Genomic DNA, 18,272 nt, shown 5'->3' on the forward strand with positions numbered 1-18,272 from the left:
GACCCCGGCCGCACGGGGGCAGCCTCCGGCAGCCGTGTGGACCGCGGGCAGCCAGGCGCCTGCCTCGGGGGTGGTGGCTGCCCAGTACCTCGCCGGGCGGCGCAGCCAGCTGCTCGGAGCGGCCTCTTCGGCGGAGAAGAGGCGGGGTGGCGCTGCGGGAGCGCCCAGGCTAGCCGCCGACCAGGCCGCCGCCTGCCAGAGCTGGCACACAGCTGGCGGGGACGGAAGAGCTAGGACTTCCTCCGAGAGAGGCAGGCCCTGGGGCGGTGTGCGCCCTGCGGACAGCCGCGGCGAAGCCCCGCGCACCGCGGCGGAGGCGGTCGCGATGCGGTCCGCCTGGGTGCTGTTGGCGGCGCTGGCCGCCCTGGCTGCCTACTACGTGTACCTGCCGCTGCCCGGCACCGTGTCGGACCCCTGGAAGCTGATGCTGCTGGATGCCACTTTTCGGGTAGTGCAGCAGACGGTAAGAGCTGCACCGGTCCCGCCAGCACTACGGCCCCGGAGGGAAGGGCAGACATATCCCTCCCTCCCTCCCACCCTCCATGCAGCGGGCTCGGTTCTCGCGCCAGTGCCGGAGGTGGCTGGAAGCGGCGGCTGCGCCCGCGGGTTTTGATGTCAGCCCGGGCGGAGCACGCCTCGGGCACCGGAGAGCCGGAGCGGGGTCCTCCGCGGCGGGGAGGGCCCCGGCTGGAGAGCCGTGCGGTGGGCAGAGTCTTGGGGTTGAAGCCGAGGAGGGGGGAGCCGCCAGCATCGGTGACATCCGCGGCAGGCGAGAGCCGGGGCTGGTCGACGCTGTAACGGGTGTTACTGCATGGGATGGGCTTCGAGCTGAAGGCAGCGGGCAGCTCAGGGGAGGGTCGCCCTGTGCCGCTCGTGGTTTCGCCGTGGTTAGAACATCAAGCGTGTGCATTGCCTCAACAGAGAAGGCTCCGGGAAGATCTCATAGCAGCCTTCCAGTACCTAAAGAGGGTCTACAAGAAAGCTGGAGAGGGAATACTTACAAGGGCATGTGGGGATAGGACAAGGGAGAATGGCTTTAAGCTTAAAAGAGGATAGATTTAGATTAGATATTAGGAAGAAGTTCTTTACTGTGAGGGTGGTGAGGCACTGGAACAGGGAAGCTCTTTCAGATACTAAACTGCCTTGATCTGGAATCTTATTACTGAACACAACAAACGGTGGGTTTTGGTTTGTTTTCTTTTTTTTTTTTTTTTGCTTGCTTGTTTGGGTTGTTGAGATTTTTTTAATTTCTTACCAGCAGTTCAGTTTACTAAATTTGTTATGAAATGTACAAAACCCAGTACTCTGAGTGGATGAGAACATCAGCATATTCAAAAAAGATTGAGTTAGTGAACAGAGGGCCCGTAAATGGATACCAAAAGGATTAGGTGGAAATGTACCTTCTATGTTCCTAATGCAATAATTGTGGATGCTGGGAAGCATGTGGAGAGTGGACCACACATTGTCCAGACTTGTATATTCTGCCTCAATAACTTCTCTGGTTGTCACTGTTGGAGACAGAGTCCGGGACTAGAAAGACCACTCATCTTCTCATGGTCCAAATGTATCACTGAATCAATGCATTATCTTTAGGATGAAATAATTAAACCTGTTTGCTTGTACAAGATAAAACCTGTTTGCTTGCATACCTTCCCATATATCTGCTATGAAAATTATGCAGATATGGCCTACAACAGCTTCATTCATCAGTAAAATCTATGGCTTGACTTTCACTTCGTCCATGTTTTTAACTCAACTAACTGAATAACAAGCACTAAGCTTGACCAAATTCATTGATAAGTATGGATAGAAGAGGCATGATGCCCCCAAAGCATGCTGTCTGTAAAACTTCCTCTCACAGCTCATCCAAGAGCACCTAAATCAAGGCTATAACCTCTAGCTGAAGGAGACCTATGTTTAGAAGTATCATATGACTGACTAGGTATATTGCCATTGGCGTATGTAGACATTCAGTTTTTTTATGTGATATGTTGGCATCATCAGATGAATTCAGGTGCCTCTAGCTTGGAGGCTGGTATCTGTTTTGGGATATTCTAGAGGTTATAATCCCAAGAGGATCTAGCAGAACAAAGCCTGACAGGTGGCAGCTGGAGGTAGCTGGCAAGCAGGTCTGAGGTGCCCACATCTGTTCCGGCATTCTGGGGTGGGGAAGTTTGTGTTAGGGGAAAGTGGCAATTTTTTAGTTGTTTACATATCTGGCCTAAGAAATACATAGTTCTATAGTACCAAACAAGTAACAGTTTCTGTAATGCGGCTTACAAAGCAACTGAAGGAACAATTGAGTTTTACACAGAGAAGCGTAACAGAAGTGAGGCATTAGCGGTGCCCTAAATCACACAACAGAGAGAAAGAGAAGGTGCTTTCCAAGTGTTGAAAAGCCTTTCCAACGCTGAAGGACAGCACAAAGTCAGCAATAAATGACTGCCATTAAGAAGGAATTGTGTGAACTGCAGCTAAGGTTGTAAAAATTAAGCTTGGTTATTTTGTTATTAGACAACTTCTGTCTGTGTATAGAAATTAAAGTGTATGTGCTTTAGCAGAGCTCAGCTTCCCCTTTCTTCATCTACAGCTATTGCCAGACCAAATGGTTTAACATTTCTCTAAATGTGACCATTGAACTTTCACCCACTTCTGAATGTATTTTCAGCTTGCTATTTATTACTTTCCTTTGTAGGTTTGATAGCAGGCAGAAGTACATTTCTGTTTTTAAAATCTCTGAAATGTACTGTAATCCTTTTTTGCCAAGAGTATGAAACAAACTTCATGTGCTTCAAATACAATTGATTGTCTTTTGCTTATTTTGAAATAGATTTGTGAAGACTGACTATTAAGCATGACAGTTTCTTGAATAGAGATATGTGTTTGTTTTCTCAGTGCACTAATAATCACTAGCAATAAAACATAATAAGGCTGTCATTGGCTTTCAGCATACTAATTATAAGGGGTTTGTATTTCTATACAAAGTTTTTTCCCAGTCAGCTACAAATGTTTTTTACAAGCTTGGGACTGACTCAGTGTCCTGGCTCAGCAGGAGACACTTCAACAAATGTTCAAGTACAATTACATGGTTAAAAAAATGCATAATGCTTATAGGGCAGTTTCTGTAAGTCGGTTTCAAAATGCACTACAGAAGGGGACCAATATTGTTATCCAAATGTTAAACTGGGGGGACAGAGATAGGATGAGATGGAGTGCCAAATCTCAAAAATTCCCATGGGGAAGATGTAAACTGAGCTGGGTTTTCAGGGCCTTGTTCCTATGCCCTCTTTAATGTCCTGTGCTTCCCCAGTCTGAAAACAGAGAAACTTGGACTTTAATAATATTAATGAATTGATGTGAAAGTGCTTAACTGAGAATGAGAGCAATTTGTCCCTCTCACATGCCTCAAAATGGGACATGGTAACATGTTAACAGAAAACTGTGATATAACACCATTTTAGATCAGAAATTAAAAACTGCCTGTGTATGTATTTATACAGGTGTGTTAGACTTGGCTTCACTGAAATTTAGACTACCACATAAAATGGGATTGAGCTGTAGATTAAACCGTAGCTATTTGTTTTATTTGGTGTCTGTCAAAAAGTGTCTAAAGCAACATTTTGTAATTCTGCTGTTAACAGCGGGATTGATACAAGCATTTTTCACTTCTTCCTCTAACTGCTCTCCCTTATTGCAGTAAAGAGAGCAGTGTATGTTTATTTAATAAGCCCTTTGAAAAAGGTTATTTCTGAACACCTACTGTCATGACACTTGGTGTTCTGGTGCATGGCAAGGAAGAAGGGATTTTTTTAACTGGGACAGCTGTTAGCAGAGGTTTTGAAGGACAGATTGGTTGGCCTGGAGGCCATCAGATAGACGTACATGGAAGAAGGTAGGCTACCATACAGGGGAGAAAACTATCCTTGTGTTTGTCCTCATCAGCCATTCCTTCATGCTTCTCCACCACTAGCTATCAGAATTAAAACTAGGGCATGGGACATCAACATTCAGGATTACAGAGAACAGTAATTAGTTTGTTCTAACATTTTGACATTTCTCTACCCATATATTTCAGAGTATGTGACTTATGGACAGATGTAAATCCAAGTTGCAGCCAGTCAAGTAAATAGTTGATATTTTTACATGCAAGAACAGGCCTTGGACTTGGTTTATAGTAAACCAAGTTGTTAGTTGTGGCAGGTGGGTCTCAAGGCAGTGGTACCTGAGCAGAAAATGAGCCACACTGGAAATCCTATTTGCAGTAACAGATAACTTTTGTCTCTATCTAGTATAAAAGCAGATCATCATGGGTGAATAGGTATATGCACAAAACCTTACATTAACATTCAGTCTCGTTTCTGCTTCTAATTAATAAACTGTAAAACAGTTGTTTTCAGTTCTGAAGGAAATTCATCAAACTAAGAGCACTTGTCTTTGAGGGCTGTCTTTCTGTCTTTATATAGCAGTGTTAAAACCACATACTCTTTACTGGGTGATAATTCACCTGCCTTAAGAAATGATTCTATAAAATAAAATAGACATCCACCTTTAAACAGGATAAACTGCCTGAAATGCACACAAAACAATGTTCTGCACACAGCTAAGTGGGGAAATGATCCTGTTTATTTTTCACTAATCTGTTATTGACTACAGATAATTGTAATTGGCATGTTGGAATGCGTTTTGCAAAGTGATTCCAGAACTGATGATAGTGTCTGCATCTTTTAAGCTAGGAAGTTTAGTCTTTAGACAGTTCAATTGCCCAGTTCTGGCACTGTTACTCATTTGAGTCATGAGTGAGATTTGGCTTATCCCTGAGTAGTGTTATGTGAAAAAGGAGCCTTAGCTGTGTGCTTAATTCCTGGTCTTGACGAGGTCTGAAAGCTCACTGCAGGACCTTGGGCCTGACCAGCTGTGAAAGCAGCAGAGGAAGCAGCTGATGCTTTCAGTTTGGCTTTAGAGGCTCACTGCCTGTGTGTGCTGTCTGAATGTGACCTGTTGCAATAATTTCATGGCCAAAGGTCAGAGATACGAGCAAGACATTGTCAGCTATGGAAGTCATACAAGGACAAAGAATCCCAATGTGCCGAGTACTGTTAGGGGTTAGACATTAGCAATAGAAAAACTTTACGTAATTTTTTTTTTTGGAATACAGAACACATGACTAATATGGAGTACAAGTCCATGAGAGAGGTAAGCATCATAGCAATGAGCCTTTACGATTCTTCATGAAATTACCAGCTGAGGAGCAAATAGAAGAATCCTAACAGTTTAGGGACTGATACTGGTGAGTAAAGATGAAGTAATGTTGGCTGTCTAGAGCAGTATTTTGTCTGCTTTTTATCAACAACCCTGACTCTTTTCTCCATTTATTGAAGACGTTCTCCTACATCAGTTAAATATTTAAAGATCTGGCAGCCCTCTCCAAAGAATACACCAGGAAGAAAGTGGCAGTCTTGAACAGTTTAGTCTATAAGGGGTCCCTGGGTTGTCCTTACCTGAAAACCCCTGCTATGGGGATGTCCTGGTAAAACAGGAGGAGGTTGGGGCTGTAGTGTTTTCTTTGCCTGACTTGTTGGAGAGCTGGGAAGCATTACAATGTGAGTATAAATCAGACTGCTGCCAAGGCAGCTATGGATCACAGGGAGCCAGCGGCCCCAAAATGAAAAGCTGCAATGGGAAATGAGCAATAGTTTGTCATTAGGTCTAACTGTACGATGTCCACAGGTGTTATTTGCTGAATTGGCTCAAACACCAGCAAAATACTCACATCCGCCTCACCAGCCTGTCCAGCCTTCCTCTCCTGGGGTCCTCGTGCTCACCCATCCATCCCTGCCTCACTTCCCAGCAGCTGAGCTCTCTCTCCATGTGTGTCAGCCCGTTAGTCAGTCCAGCCCATAATGCTGTGAGGTTCACTGGGCACATTTCCCCAGAGTTACCTATTCAGAAATCAAAAATGTTTATTCAGACAGATGCATAAAACCAGTTGTTACCTGGGAAAACTTGCAGCTGTGACCCATAGCGAGTGATGTGCCTGTGGTTGGGCTAATTGCCCACAGGGCTTACATCTTTATACTATCTCCTCTTTCCTGTGAGTTTGCCTTTTTTTCTGTAGTCTCTTAATTTCCCCCTTGTCCTTTTGATTTCTCTCCCTTTTCACTAGCTTTTATTATTACAGCACTGTTTTCTCTCCCTTTTCACCAGAGAATGTCACTGTATCTTCTGTTCCACATGCACACACACCCACAATTCCCAGATATATTTAAGTGCTGTTTGATAATCTGCAAGAGTCCTGCATGTTCTCACAAGAAGGGTGGTAAAAATTGCAAATACCAGCAAAGATCAAACAAATTATTGTTCACATGACATGACCAGGTACAGTTTAATCATGGATTTAAAGCAATCCAATTGTGGACTGCTTCCAGACGGCCCTGGCCCATCCGTTCCCCACACCCTCTTTCCTGCCTTATGTTATCAATAAGATGGTGACCTGGCTCAAGTTTGATACGGTTTCTCTGTTTTTGCTGGGTTCCCACTGAGCCGGTGCAGCAAGGTCAAGCTCTAGGGTATTGTGTTAGTTAATGTCAGGACAAGAAAGGTGCCAGGGAAGCACAGTGAACAAGGTGGGCAGGTCCGCCCTTCAGGTGGCAATGTAGTCCTGGAAGAGGGTTCTAACGCCCCCATGCTATGGGCAGGCACACCTTCCACCAGGTTGCTCAAAGCCCCGTCCAAACTGGCCTTGAACACTGCCGTGGATGGTGCAGCCACAGCTTTTATGAGCAAATGGTGCAAGTGCCTCACCACTCCCATAGTGAAGATGATAGTTCACCCTCATAGTGAAATGCATCTTCCTCTACCAGTGGCTATATTGCAGAATGATAAGGTACTATATGTCTATTTTAAATATTTATTTATAGAGAAAAAAAGAATTTTGTTTGTAAGAACTTTGGACAAGACTAGCTCATTGCCAGCAAAAAAGGCAATCCTGGTGCCTTATAAATGACATCCAAATAGGCTGATTAGATAGATACACTTACAAAGAATCTGCCTGGCACACGCTTGGCAAAAAAAACCCACGCCTATGCCTAGAAAAACAAAACCAAAACAAAAAATCAGGGTAGTTGCTTTTTTGCCTAGCTCTAGAAACTATCTCTTTCAGGTTTTTGGATTCTTGGAAAGAGTGGTCCTTGGAAACCAAGGACTTGGATTCCAAGTGGATCCTTGGATAGAGGGGAAAAAATAGGCATGAAAGCATATGGTAACCTGCAGGTGGCCATGGTGCTCTGCAGTTTAAAGAACAGAGCAAAATACTTCTTGGTAAACAACACTAACTAGCTTTGAAAATAAAACATTTCTGATTCCAGGGAGTATGTGGTAAACTCATCTGCAAAGAATGTGAACTAAAGTGGGAGAAAAGCAAAATGGGACATCTCTCGTAGCACACTTGGGCTGAAAAAAGTCTACAAAATGTTTTCCCTGGCAGCACTTCCAAAATTGCTGCGGTTACCTTTCCTGGGAACCTCCATGTGGCACAGGGAGGGTCAGGTCTTCAGCTGATTGCATCAGTGCCAGCACAAATTGATTGCCAAATTATGAACAGAGGTATTGCTCTTCAGATTTCAAACTCGAACGGGGTTTTCCTGTGGGAATTTTTAAGTAACAGTGGGAGAAAAGCATGATCTTCAATTCAGAGACACTAACAGACTTGTGAAAAATCACAGTTTCTTCCTGCCGGGTAGATACTTTGTGTTTCTTCCCCCAGAGAAAAGCGTTGCAGTATAAAGGAATGATACGCCATCCAAAAAGCAGCAAACATTTTAAAATTTGGATTCCCACCAAACTATCTCAGCAGGGTGACATTACAACAACCTAAAGCAAGAAAAGAAAGTCGTTTTTGTAAATTCTTGTTTTGGAAGTGGATTCCTCTCCCCGCTTGCGCAACAGCCCATTGTATTTGGCATAGACTGGGGAGAAGGGGGAAATATTAAAGCTTGTCTTTTTCCTACAGCAGTCTGCAGTGGAACTGGGGTTGTGCAGGGCCTTTTCTATATAGCACCTGACTAAAAAACAGTATTTTTTCTTTTTACATTAAAACTAATAATAACAGATTAAAAACTTTCATGTAAGGAGTAGGCTCCTTAGTAGGCTGTAGATGTAAGGAGACAGATCTTTGGCATGGATGCTGCTGAATGCTTCAAAACTTGCTTTTCTTCCAGAGGTGCGTGTTTGCCTCTGTTAGCCCTTCCTTTACTACTCCTGGAAGAGGAGCTGAAACTTAGCACTTCAAGTGGCTGCAAAAACAGTACTGCAGAAGTATGGGCAAGAAACACATCAGGGAAATGTCCTTGAGAACAGATAATAGAAACCAGAAAGAGACTGAAACTCTAATTTGCAAAATCACGTCTGTCATGAGGAACCAGACTTAGCTTCTGCATAGTTTTTGTACAGGTTAAATTATGGCAACTGCTGGTTCTTCACAACATGAATGTAGTTAGACCGGTCCTGGGTGACCCTGCTCTCTCAGGTGTCAGCATCTTTAATTCATACTAGCAGGTCTGCACTGCACTAGTGGTAGTAACAGAATTAAACCAATAAAGGAGTCATGTGAACAAGCATCATGACACCTAACAGTACACCTCTTATTCCTAGTATTGGTACCAGTATGTAAAATGAAAGGTCACACTTGACAGTTTTCCTTGGTAGTGGTGGTCCTTCAGGTGTACATTAGGTATATGTGTTAATTTTACCTCCCAACTCCCTTGCCTTAGAAAGTTGTACAAAAGGCTTAGCTGATTATCTGATTTCTAGCCTTCATCACTAGGACAGAGATTAACTTCGCAAAAGGGAAAAGACCCCACTTTTCCTTTTTAATGGCCACTCTGGACATCATAGTCCCTACAGTCCTTTGGCTCACTCTGCCATCCCATCTGCACCATGTGGGGAATGGAAACAGGTATGCCCTACAAATAGTGTGCAAGTCATACGTGGGGAGCAAGTCGTGCCCATTTAGGTTGGAGAAGTGCCTTGGATTCCAGTACTGTTTCCTGAGAGAAACAGGTTTTTAATCTATTCAGGGCAAAGTTAAAAAATAAACATTAAAATTAAAATCCTGGATAGCCAAAGAGGATAAAATCTCTCTCCTTCTACAAACAGGGCACATAAAATCAGATCACTGCTAATTTTCATAGTGTTTTACCCCTACAAAAATGTAACACACTTTAGTTGCTGGGAGGAGGTGGGGGGAGAAATCATTATATCACTGTCCTGACGTGGTTCTTGGATAGTATTTCAGATCCTTCCTAATTCAGCAGGTAAATACAGAACAAGGCAATAAACAACTGTTATATTCCTTTAAGATCATCCCTGTTTTCAAATTTCTTTGTAATCCTTGAGAACTTTCTTAATTTGGAAGTGGAAAGACTTACGCTTTGGGGTGGAACAAGAAAAATACTTTGCATTTTTTATACTTTACCACCACAAAAGCTTTGCCTGTGTGGTATTGCCCTCTGCTGGCACTGGTCTGAGGAGCTTCACAAGTCCCAAAGAGGCGCATGCTGGTGAGGTTCGTCTCCTTTCAGGGTGGCTTTCAAAGGCAAGGATCTGAGTGCCATTCTCAGTTGTCTTGAGCCACATAGTAGTCATGGTTTGATTTATTTATGGACAGGGTTTTCTCTTAATGTCTTAAAAGCATTAGAGGTCTTTGAAAAGTATTTTCCAGTGAATAGTCTAAGAATCCATATTCATTTTCATATAGGATCTGCCCTTTGAAGACAGTTGCATTAAACATCAATGCAGTATTGTATGATGTGCTTTGAACTAACAGAAATTTTCTTCTTTTTCCCCCACCTAGTGCCACCTAATTCACTATCTGAGACTCAGCCATCACTTGATAGTTCTGAATTACTTGATTTGTACTTTTGACAAGCTGAAGTCTGTCTCCTCTGAAGACATTAACATCACGGATGCTGTTTTTGACGGCGTGGAAGTCAGAGTGTTTGAACCCCCTGCAAAGCGAGATGAAAAGCTCAAGCGCAGTGTTGTTTACATCCACGGAGGGGGCTGGGCCTTGGCAAGTGCAAGTATGTGTCTGCCAGTAATTAATAAGGTTCTGATCTGGTTTTCTCCTAGCAGTGGAAGCCAAAAGCTGTTTTTCCTGCCAGGGATGACAATTTTGCTAAGACATACCTGAATTCAGTAGTAACTGTCTCCACTCTGGTAGATCAGCTCTAAGGAGAGAGGGGAGAACATACTGTGAACACACAGCAAAAATGCATATCTTATCTGCACAGGAGCTGTAAAAGGACAGAAAGGTTGATTTTGTTACATCCTGAGAGGACAAAAGAGCTTATTGTTTAAATTCCTGGGATGCCTGAATAGGCTGTTTGAGCCAGTCCCCTGTTTTCTGTGGTCATATGCAAAAGTCAGTCCTTGGTGATCAGGATCTAGTGACTGTGTGTAAAGTTTTTGCCCCATTTTTGCAGAATAATTATCAGACGACTGAGCTGAACAACAGTGCATGTAACAGCATTGCTAGTGTTTGGCTCTTAAGTAACAAAGACTTGGGAATACATTTGCTGATCACCGACAAGAGGCAGTGTGATGGAGAAACAGATAGAGGTCAGATCTGGTCATGGTCTGTCCCCGTCCCTTAGGGGACTATTACCACCACTAGCAGCAATTACATTAATTGGTAACTAATGCTGTTTATTCCAGTTAACTTGGAAACCATAAACATGATCAGAGAAACTAAGGTATAGCTATAGACAACAATAAGCTAACCACTGATCCTTCCACATCGTACAGGAGGAGAAAGAGCATGTGGTTCTCATGGCTGCTCCAAGATCCAGAGCCCAGAGGAGTCTTCCTCTTTTTCCTTCCCCATTGCTACCATGACATCGTGAAGTCCATACAGCCCCGAAGCATTCTATGGCTTCATCTACAGAAAAAGAACATTAATGAGTTTTTCTGAAATGCTCCAAAATAAAGACTCTATTGATTGCACTTGGACTATGCATGTATGAGTCACTTAAACCATGATTTAGGTGAGATTTAGGTCCTTAAATAACTTTAAAATCTTTTCTTCACCTGCCTTGGGAAATCCCAGTCTCTTTTTCCTGTGGTCCTATAGAATCATGGAATAGTTCAGGTTGGAAGGGACCTTCAAAGGTCATCTAGTCCAACCCCCTTGCAATGAGCAGGGACATTGTCCACTAGACCAGGTTGTTCAAAGCCGTGTCCAACCTGGCCTCAAACACTTCCAGGGATGGGGCAGCCACAGCTTCTCTAGGCAAACTGTGCCAGTGTCTCACCACCCTCACCTACAGCAGTTAAAAATTTTGCAACAGCTCCTTCAGAGGAATTGTGCTTTGAGATGGGTTTTCTTAGGCCTGACTAAGGGAGGTTTATTAGTGCCCTGCCTACCTCATTTGTTCTGTAACAGTTTGCATATGACTTGTTGTGCAAAAAGTTTATATTAAATTACCACGCTTTGTTTAGATTACTATAACTCAGCTATGTCAGATGCTATCCTCAAGTCCAAGATGAAGAAGTTAATGGCACAAATATTACAACTAAATATTAAATTCTAAGACTAGCTACTTAGAAAAATATTTAGTGTCTTAATATATTTTATATTACCAGGAACTAATGATTAAGTAACTGGAAAGGAATAAAATTAAAGAAAATCAGTCCACTGATAAGTAGGATAGCTATTATTAATCCTCCCTTAAACGAGTAGTTCAGTTGACATTAATAGGGCAAGTCATTTGAATCAAAGCAATGCATGCTATAATAAAATGAACAACAAGCGGTGACTCACGCAGTGATAATTGTCTTTGGATGCTAATGTCCCCAAGCCACTGGGTACCTTAAATTTTGCCCAAATGAGAGAATTGTGATAGGTGGATGAAATTACATCCCCCAAGTCACCAAGAAAGAGATGCATTAGACTGCAGGACTTCTCAAGGCGTGAATTATGTTCCTTCTGCTACAGTATGTATTTGGTACTTTATCTATTGCAAGCTGATCTCATTTACTTTGCTTATATTTGTATGATGTGTTTATATTTTCTGAGAAGGCTTACGTACGGCTTTGCAACTGTTGACACAAATGGACTTGTATGTCCCTAACACTGTGTCCTTTCATTCCAGGAACAAGCCTTTATAACAATCTCTGCAGAATCATGGCTGAGTCTCTCAATGCTGTCGTCGTCTCAGTTGAGTGAGTAATCTAAAACTGATCAAGTAATTTTAAGGTACTAGAAATATATAACACCGTTCTTTCAGCTTTTTCCTTATTATTGGTTTGTGTATAGTGCTTTAACTTGGACAATAATTGTCTATACCAGTCTGATATTTTTATCCTTTTAAAAGTACAACAAATTGGAATGGTATCAGAAATTCATTTGCGTTTCTAATTATTTCAGAGGTCATTTTAGAAGGCAGAAATGTGGGAAAATAAAGTAGCACTGAATTCATTTGGACAAATACTAAAATGCAAATGTCAGTGCATATTGGAATTGTATCTACATTTAAGGAGATGAAACTTGAGATCACTCAGGTGTCAAGTTATGATTATGTAAATACTTTTGAACTTTAAAAGCAATCAATAAACCCAAACACATTTGGACATGATATATACGTGAAGGAAAGCTGGACCACATTGCTGTGCCTCCTTGTGTGGCAAGAGGAACCTTTCTGACCCTCAGTTGCCACTCCCACAAGATATATTTTTAATATATGTTTAAAATAATGTTTATATATATTATATGAAAATAAATGTATTAAGTCCACCTCAAGTCTTTTCTATAAAGCACAGTTTCTAAAATATACTGTGCAAGGATCTGCAACATTAAAATTATCAAATCATTTTACCCTGCTCAATAACCAGAACACACTGTGGAGTCTGGCAGTTTCCTGCTGCTCTCTCCATCTCCCACTGTTCAGTCCTCTCACTTAAACCTTGTACTCCACTCAAGAGCAAAGGACTGCCAGGATGCCAGACAACAGAGAAGCAGGGCTGCCTTTTAAATACAGTGAACAATTCCAAGGTAAACAAACCTCTTAACTAGCTAAATACATTACCTTGATGACTCTAACATGACTGGTACTTTTCCCATCCTTATTGTCAACTTCAATTTTTAATTTTACAAACCCAATCACTCGATATAACTACTCAAATTTCTCACCTGCAGTTGATTACATACCAAGCTCTGTGATCTAATTGCAATTTAATTATATGGAGTTGATGTTACTCATTTAATACTTATTGTAGTGTACTTTAAAGGGCCACCGCTTTTTTGTGTTTGTTTTTTTTTAATTCTTTTTTTATTAGTGGAAACAAAACTAAAAAAGGCAGCTGTTGGTTATTGCAGACAAACAGCGATCACAGTATTGAAAAAATCCTTTTCATTCCTTTTCTAGTTTATGGCGATATGATTCTACCTGTGGTATAATTCTACCTGTTTCTCTGAGTTATTGTTTACCTCTTTCCCTTAGCGATGATAAGTCCAGGCATTTGTACTCAATCACTGAATTCTAATTAGTTTTCTCACTGGTTTAATTGCATGTCTTCCTTTCATGATCTATGCACAGTCTATGACACGCAGTTTTGCGAAGAGTTCCCAAAGGACAGTCGTACTCCTAGATATGCAGTATATAGATTGCTTTCTGAAAGCAGGTCAGATTTGGATTTTGAAACTTGCAACCCAGGTTTAAAATTTATTCTGATATGAAGCTTTTTTTTTTAGCTTATATTCTAGAGAAAATGTTTTGAATCAGAAAACTGAATTTTGTTTTGCTCATTTCGCTCAGCTCTACTGGGAATATGTAAAATCTGTTGTTTGAGAAGCTACAAACAGAAGGCATGCTTTGTACCATAAGGCCTAGTAACAACTCTTACATGACAAATTATTCAGTAAATATGAACAGACTTCTCCTGCACTAGAATTTAGAAACTGAGAAAATCTAATGAATGGGACTCTGCTACTGGCTGTTTGTGGGCAGACTGCTCTCTTTGCGCTTCAGTCTCTCCACCTGTGCAACGGGTATATTTCTGCTCCTCACTTTGATAAAGTAGAGGAATTACTGAATATGTGGCATTGGAGCAAATTAATATGGCCTCAGTTCTTGGCTATTGTTTATTTCATGGCACAGAGGTATAGCAAGGTTCATTCTCTCCTGCCTATAGGCAAAAAAGTCAGGAAACAGAACTGTTTAGGTGTTTGGCTCAGCAGAATCTGTTGCACGTAGGTGACTTGCTCTCCTTCTTACTAGTTAAGGTGGGGATGTGGATCAATACCAGGCTAATTGTAATGACTCACTTGCCAAGGGTGTTTTTAAATATTCATTAATTTTTATAATGTAAGATTAAATCCTCTATTGGAAAATCCTAGGAAAGTGCTGCACAGCTTTATAGTATCTTGGGATTATTCATATCTAGTAGGTTCATACTACTCTTTCAGAATTACAGCACTAATTGTAAGATTAAGTCTTACATAAGTATTACACACCTCATATTTTTCCCATAGTATTTACTCTAATTAAATAGTTACTTGCCATTAAGTAATATCTGATACTGCCTATTAATCCTGAAAGAGAGGTACACTGACAGTAATAAATGTCTGTCAATTCTTTTCTTTTCTAGATACCGGCTTGTACCAGAGGTGTGCTTCCCGGAGCAATTTTATGATGCTCTTCGTGCCACTAAGCATTTTTTGCAGCCTGATGTCTTAGCTGAGTATTCAGTTGACCCAAGTCGAATTGCAATTTCTGGCGATAGTGCAGGAGGAAATTTGGCAGCTGCTGTGTGTCAGCAGGTAACTTCCAGTGTCTGTTTTATATTACAGTATGACAATCCCTAATTCAGTGATGCATATAGGTTTGACAGATTCTTTAAGGTAATGTGCCAGCCCTTAAGACAAAATGGTAGAAAGCCAGCATCTAGTCACTTTACAGAAGAAAAATGAGTCCATCACAATATGAATCAATCACATAGCTTTCAACAGTGATGACTTCTTATCAGCCAGATTTTAAGAGCAAGTAGCTAAATTACTTTCTTTACCCTTTTTGCTGCTGGATTCTTTATTTTTCTAAGCAGGTAATTGGGTACATGTGTAGTTTATCAATTTAGCTTCCTATTTTTAGGTGCTTGTCTCTGAAAATATGTTTTTATTTCATTCAAATACAAATAAAGGACCAAAAAATACAAGGTGTGAAGCTTACTTCGGCTGTTGTCTTCCTGTATCATTTCGCAATTTTAAAGAATTTTTTGGGGGGTATCTGCAGTTTAAATGTAATCTGAATTTAATCTAGTAAAGATTTTAAAGGCAGCCTGGGGTGAGTGATAATAACTTTTCATGGTTGAGTGAAGCATTGTTATTAGCTTTTTTCATGTTGCTGTAACCACTGGTGATAAGAAAGTCGTACCATGTCCAGACAATTAATTGACAAACCTTGCAATAATGAATCAGGGTGAAAAAATTAATAAGCGACAATTACACTAAAAGTTTAGATATTGAGGACTGATAAACATAATAATACCATTCCTAATTTGTTTCCCTGATGCATAATTCTTTTTAAGCAAGGTGAGATATGATAGAGAGCTGTGTAGCTTGTGTAGAAGACGAAGCAAAAGAAGTGTTTGCTGATTCTTGAGGGGCACAAAATGTATAATTGGTAGCCTCAAATCAAATGCAGATGGCATGTTCAAGACAAACACAAAGAGGTACTTCTGCACATGGTGAACCTTCTCTAGAGAAAACTGCAGATGTCAACAATTTGCATATGCTGAAAAAAACAATTAGATAAATATGCTGAAAAAAAAAACAATAAGATAAATTCATAGTTCCTTTGATTCAGGAAGTCTTTCAGTTGCCAGTTGTTAAACTGGACACTGTTAGAAAAATGCCACTTTATGCTTTTTTAAAAAATTTATTTATTGTATCCTTCAATAAACTTTTGCCACTGATTTCTGCTGGAGATCGGATACTGGATCTGCCTGAATGACCGTCCTTACAAGAAAAGAAAAGAATCAGGCTACTAGTATTTCAGACAGAAGAACATTATCTGCATAAGAGCAGAATTCAGCCTAAAAACTGACAAATGAAATGTTGCTTGTATGAAGTGCTAGACTGAAATTGTAATTTTTATTTTCTTTATGATCCCAGTTCTGTTCTGTATTTTTCCCACAGCTTAGCAAAGATGAGGATTTGGCCGTCAGACTGAAACTGCAGGCTTTAATTTATCCAGTCCTGCAGGCATTTGACTTCAATACACCTTCTTATCAGCAGAACATGAATATGCCTGTTCTTCCTCGTTATGTCATGATCAACTATTGGATAGATTATTTCAATGGTAACTATGACTTGGCTCACTCACTGCTGATTAACAACCACACTGCTCTTGATGTTAGCCAAGCTCTCTCCTTCAGAGGACACCTGAACTGGACATCTCTATTGCCTTCATCATTCAAAAAGAACTACAAGCCTGTAATACAAACCAGTGGCAAGGCTGAAATCATCCAGGAGATACCGGCACTGCTTGATGTACGAGCAGCCCCACTCCTTGCAGACAATGAAACTCTGCAGCTGCAGCCAAAGACTTACGTCCTGACCTGTGAGAATGATGTCCTGCGAGATGATGGGGTGATGTACGCCAAGCGCTTGGAGAATGCCGGCGTGGAAGTCACACTCGATCACTTCGATGACTGCTTTCATGGCTGTATGATATTCACCATTTGGCCTACTGATTTCTCTGCAGGCATTCAGACCAGGAACAGCTATATAAAATGGCTGGATGAAAATCTCTGAAGACAGCATCTCTCTAGAAGACACAGGGTGCAAAAGTCTGGTGTCCCTGCAAAAGAGCAAATGATTAATAAGTGCACTTTTCCAAATTCTGACAGCCTCGTTCAGCTGCAGCTGCTGGGGGTACAGACCACTAACTACAGCATTTGCTAGCTCATTTGGCCTTACCCAGAAAGTAATTTGAGAAATACTTTTTCAAACTTGGATTTTTTTTACCTTCTTTCACATGCCTATTGCCAAACAAAGAAATGATGAGCAGGGAGATCAGCACTCCTGTAGCATTCTTAACTGGCTGCAACTTTCAAGCGTTCACCCCTAATTAGGCACAAAGGCGCCATTTTACGAATTATGTGAGATAAAGCCAAACAGCTACATCTACATCTGAATATGTAAAAATGGGAGCTAATTTCAACAGTGTGGAGCATCTGATGTCAAAGAAAGAGTGAGCCTCACCTTTGACAGCAGAGCCATGCATCTGAATGTCGAGCAGGGATTTAAGTGTTGGCTTTTAGGCACATAGACAAATGGCTAGTTTAAATTTAAAAAAAAAAACTCTTCTGGGCAGTTAGGATGATGCTAGGCAAGTCTTTTAGCCAGACATGCAATTCAGCTTTGGAATTTGGTCTTTATTGCCTTTTAGTTATTTATGTTTTATAAAAGCACAGGACTAATATATTTTCAATGCAAGTATTATAGCATACATACGAATATGCATACGATACAACATACGATAAAATACTCTATCAGCAAAGTCCAGATTGCTCATGTGAGTGAGCTTCAAAGCTGCCTATGTATTTGGCTAAAGAATGTGACTTGATCTGTGTTTAAAGCCTCAGCTGTATGACCTCCTTACAGAAATACTGTGCTTACTAAAATTAATCTGGTGTGTGGTTTGCACTAATGTTTGTAATTAATAGTAGAAGTTTTTGTTCATTGACTTTTCTTTTGTGCTCATAGTGTTTATTATAGTTCATCCTTCTTTGAAGGAGGGAAGCAAGCAAATAGAAGTGGGCTCTTAATGTATAGGGAAGATTTAAATCTGAGCTCTGCAGCTAAACTTTGTCTTGCAGACTGACCCAAAACACTAGGTGAGATGATCTCACTAGTGTGCACAAGCATCTACGGTTTGAGCCAGTCTGTAAAATTCAGACAGGCAGGACAGGGAAGTGAAACCATGTGTTACAGTATATATTGTCAAGGGTGCTTGCTGCATCCTTGGGTTGTGTCAAAAGCCCAGTGTTTCTAGGTAAAGAGGAGAGAATAGCTGCCCCATGACTAAACTAACAGATTAAATTCATCCTCAGCTTTACTACAGACTTCCTGTGGGACCCCAGGAGAACAATTTAATCTCCTTATGCCCCGCTTTGTTCTTCTGCAAGAGGAGGAGTAGTATTTTCATACCGCACAAAGGAGCTGTGAAGCTGAATTCACAGGCGGTGGTGAAGCACATGGATGTGATGGTGACTGA

General features: G+C 41.2%; 1 protein-coding gene across 2 annotated transcripts; it reads left to right on the forward strand.

Moving 5' to 3' along the window:
* The first annotated feature begins 301 nt into the window (after positions 1–301).
* Positions 302–17,741, forward strand: NCEH1 (neutral cholesterol ester hydrolase 1). Of its 2 annotated transcripts, XM_057411529.1 has the most exons (5): positions 302–463; positions 9,851–10,079; positions 12,150–12,219; positions 14,644–14,815; positions 16,190–17,741. In XM_057411529.1, the coding sequence occupies exons 1-5, from the start codon at positions 326–328 to the stop codon at positions 16,805–16,807; spliced, it is 1,227 nt and encodes a 408-aa protein (XP_057267512.1). In that variant the 5' UTR covers positions 302–325; the 3' UTR covers positions 16,808–17,741. The 2 variants fall into 2 exon arrangements, with proteins under 2 accessions (XP_057267512.1, XP_057267513.1); XM_057411530.1 differs by lacking the exon at positions 9,851–10,079 and having other exon boundaries at positions 332–463.
* The last annotated feature ends 531 nt before the right edge of the window (positions 17,742–18,272 follow it).

This window comes from Pezoporus wallicus, unplaced genomic scaffold (genome assembly GCF_028554395.1).
Source record: "Pezoporus wallicus isolate ANWC-B61680 ecotype Strahan unplaced genomic scaffold, APGP_CSIRO_Pwel_v1 contig_6899, whole genome shotgun sequence".
Classification (NCBI taxonomy): Eukaryota; Metazoa; Chordata; class Aves; order Psittaciformes; family Psittacidae; genus Pezoporus; species Pezoporus wallicus.

Excerpts from the sequence above, each read along its gene's own strand:
- NCEH1 (XM_057411529.1), top strand. The coding sequence starts at position 326 with ATGCGGTCCGCCTGGGTGCTGTTGGCGGCGCTGGCCGCCCTGGCTGCC. Across the intron at positions 464-9,850 it reads TTCGGGTAGTGCAGCAGACG|TGCCACCTAATTCACTATCT; the intron begins GTAAGAGCTGCA and ends TCCCCCACCTAG. Across the intron at positions 12,220-14,643 it reads GCTGTCGTCGTCTCAGTTGA|ATACCGGCTTGTACCAGAGG; the intron begins GTGAGTAATCTA and ends TTTCTTTTCTAG.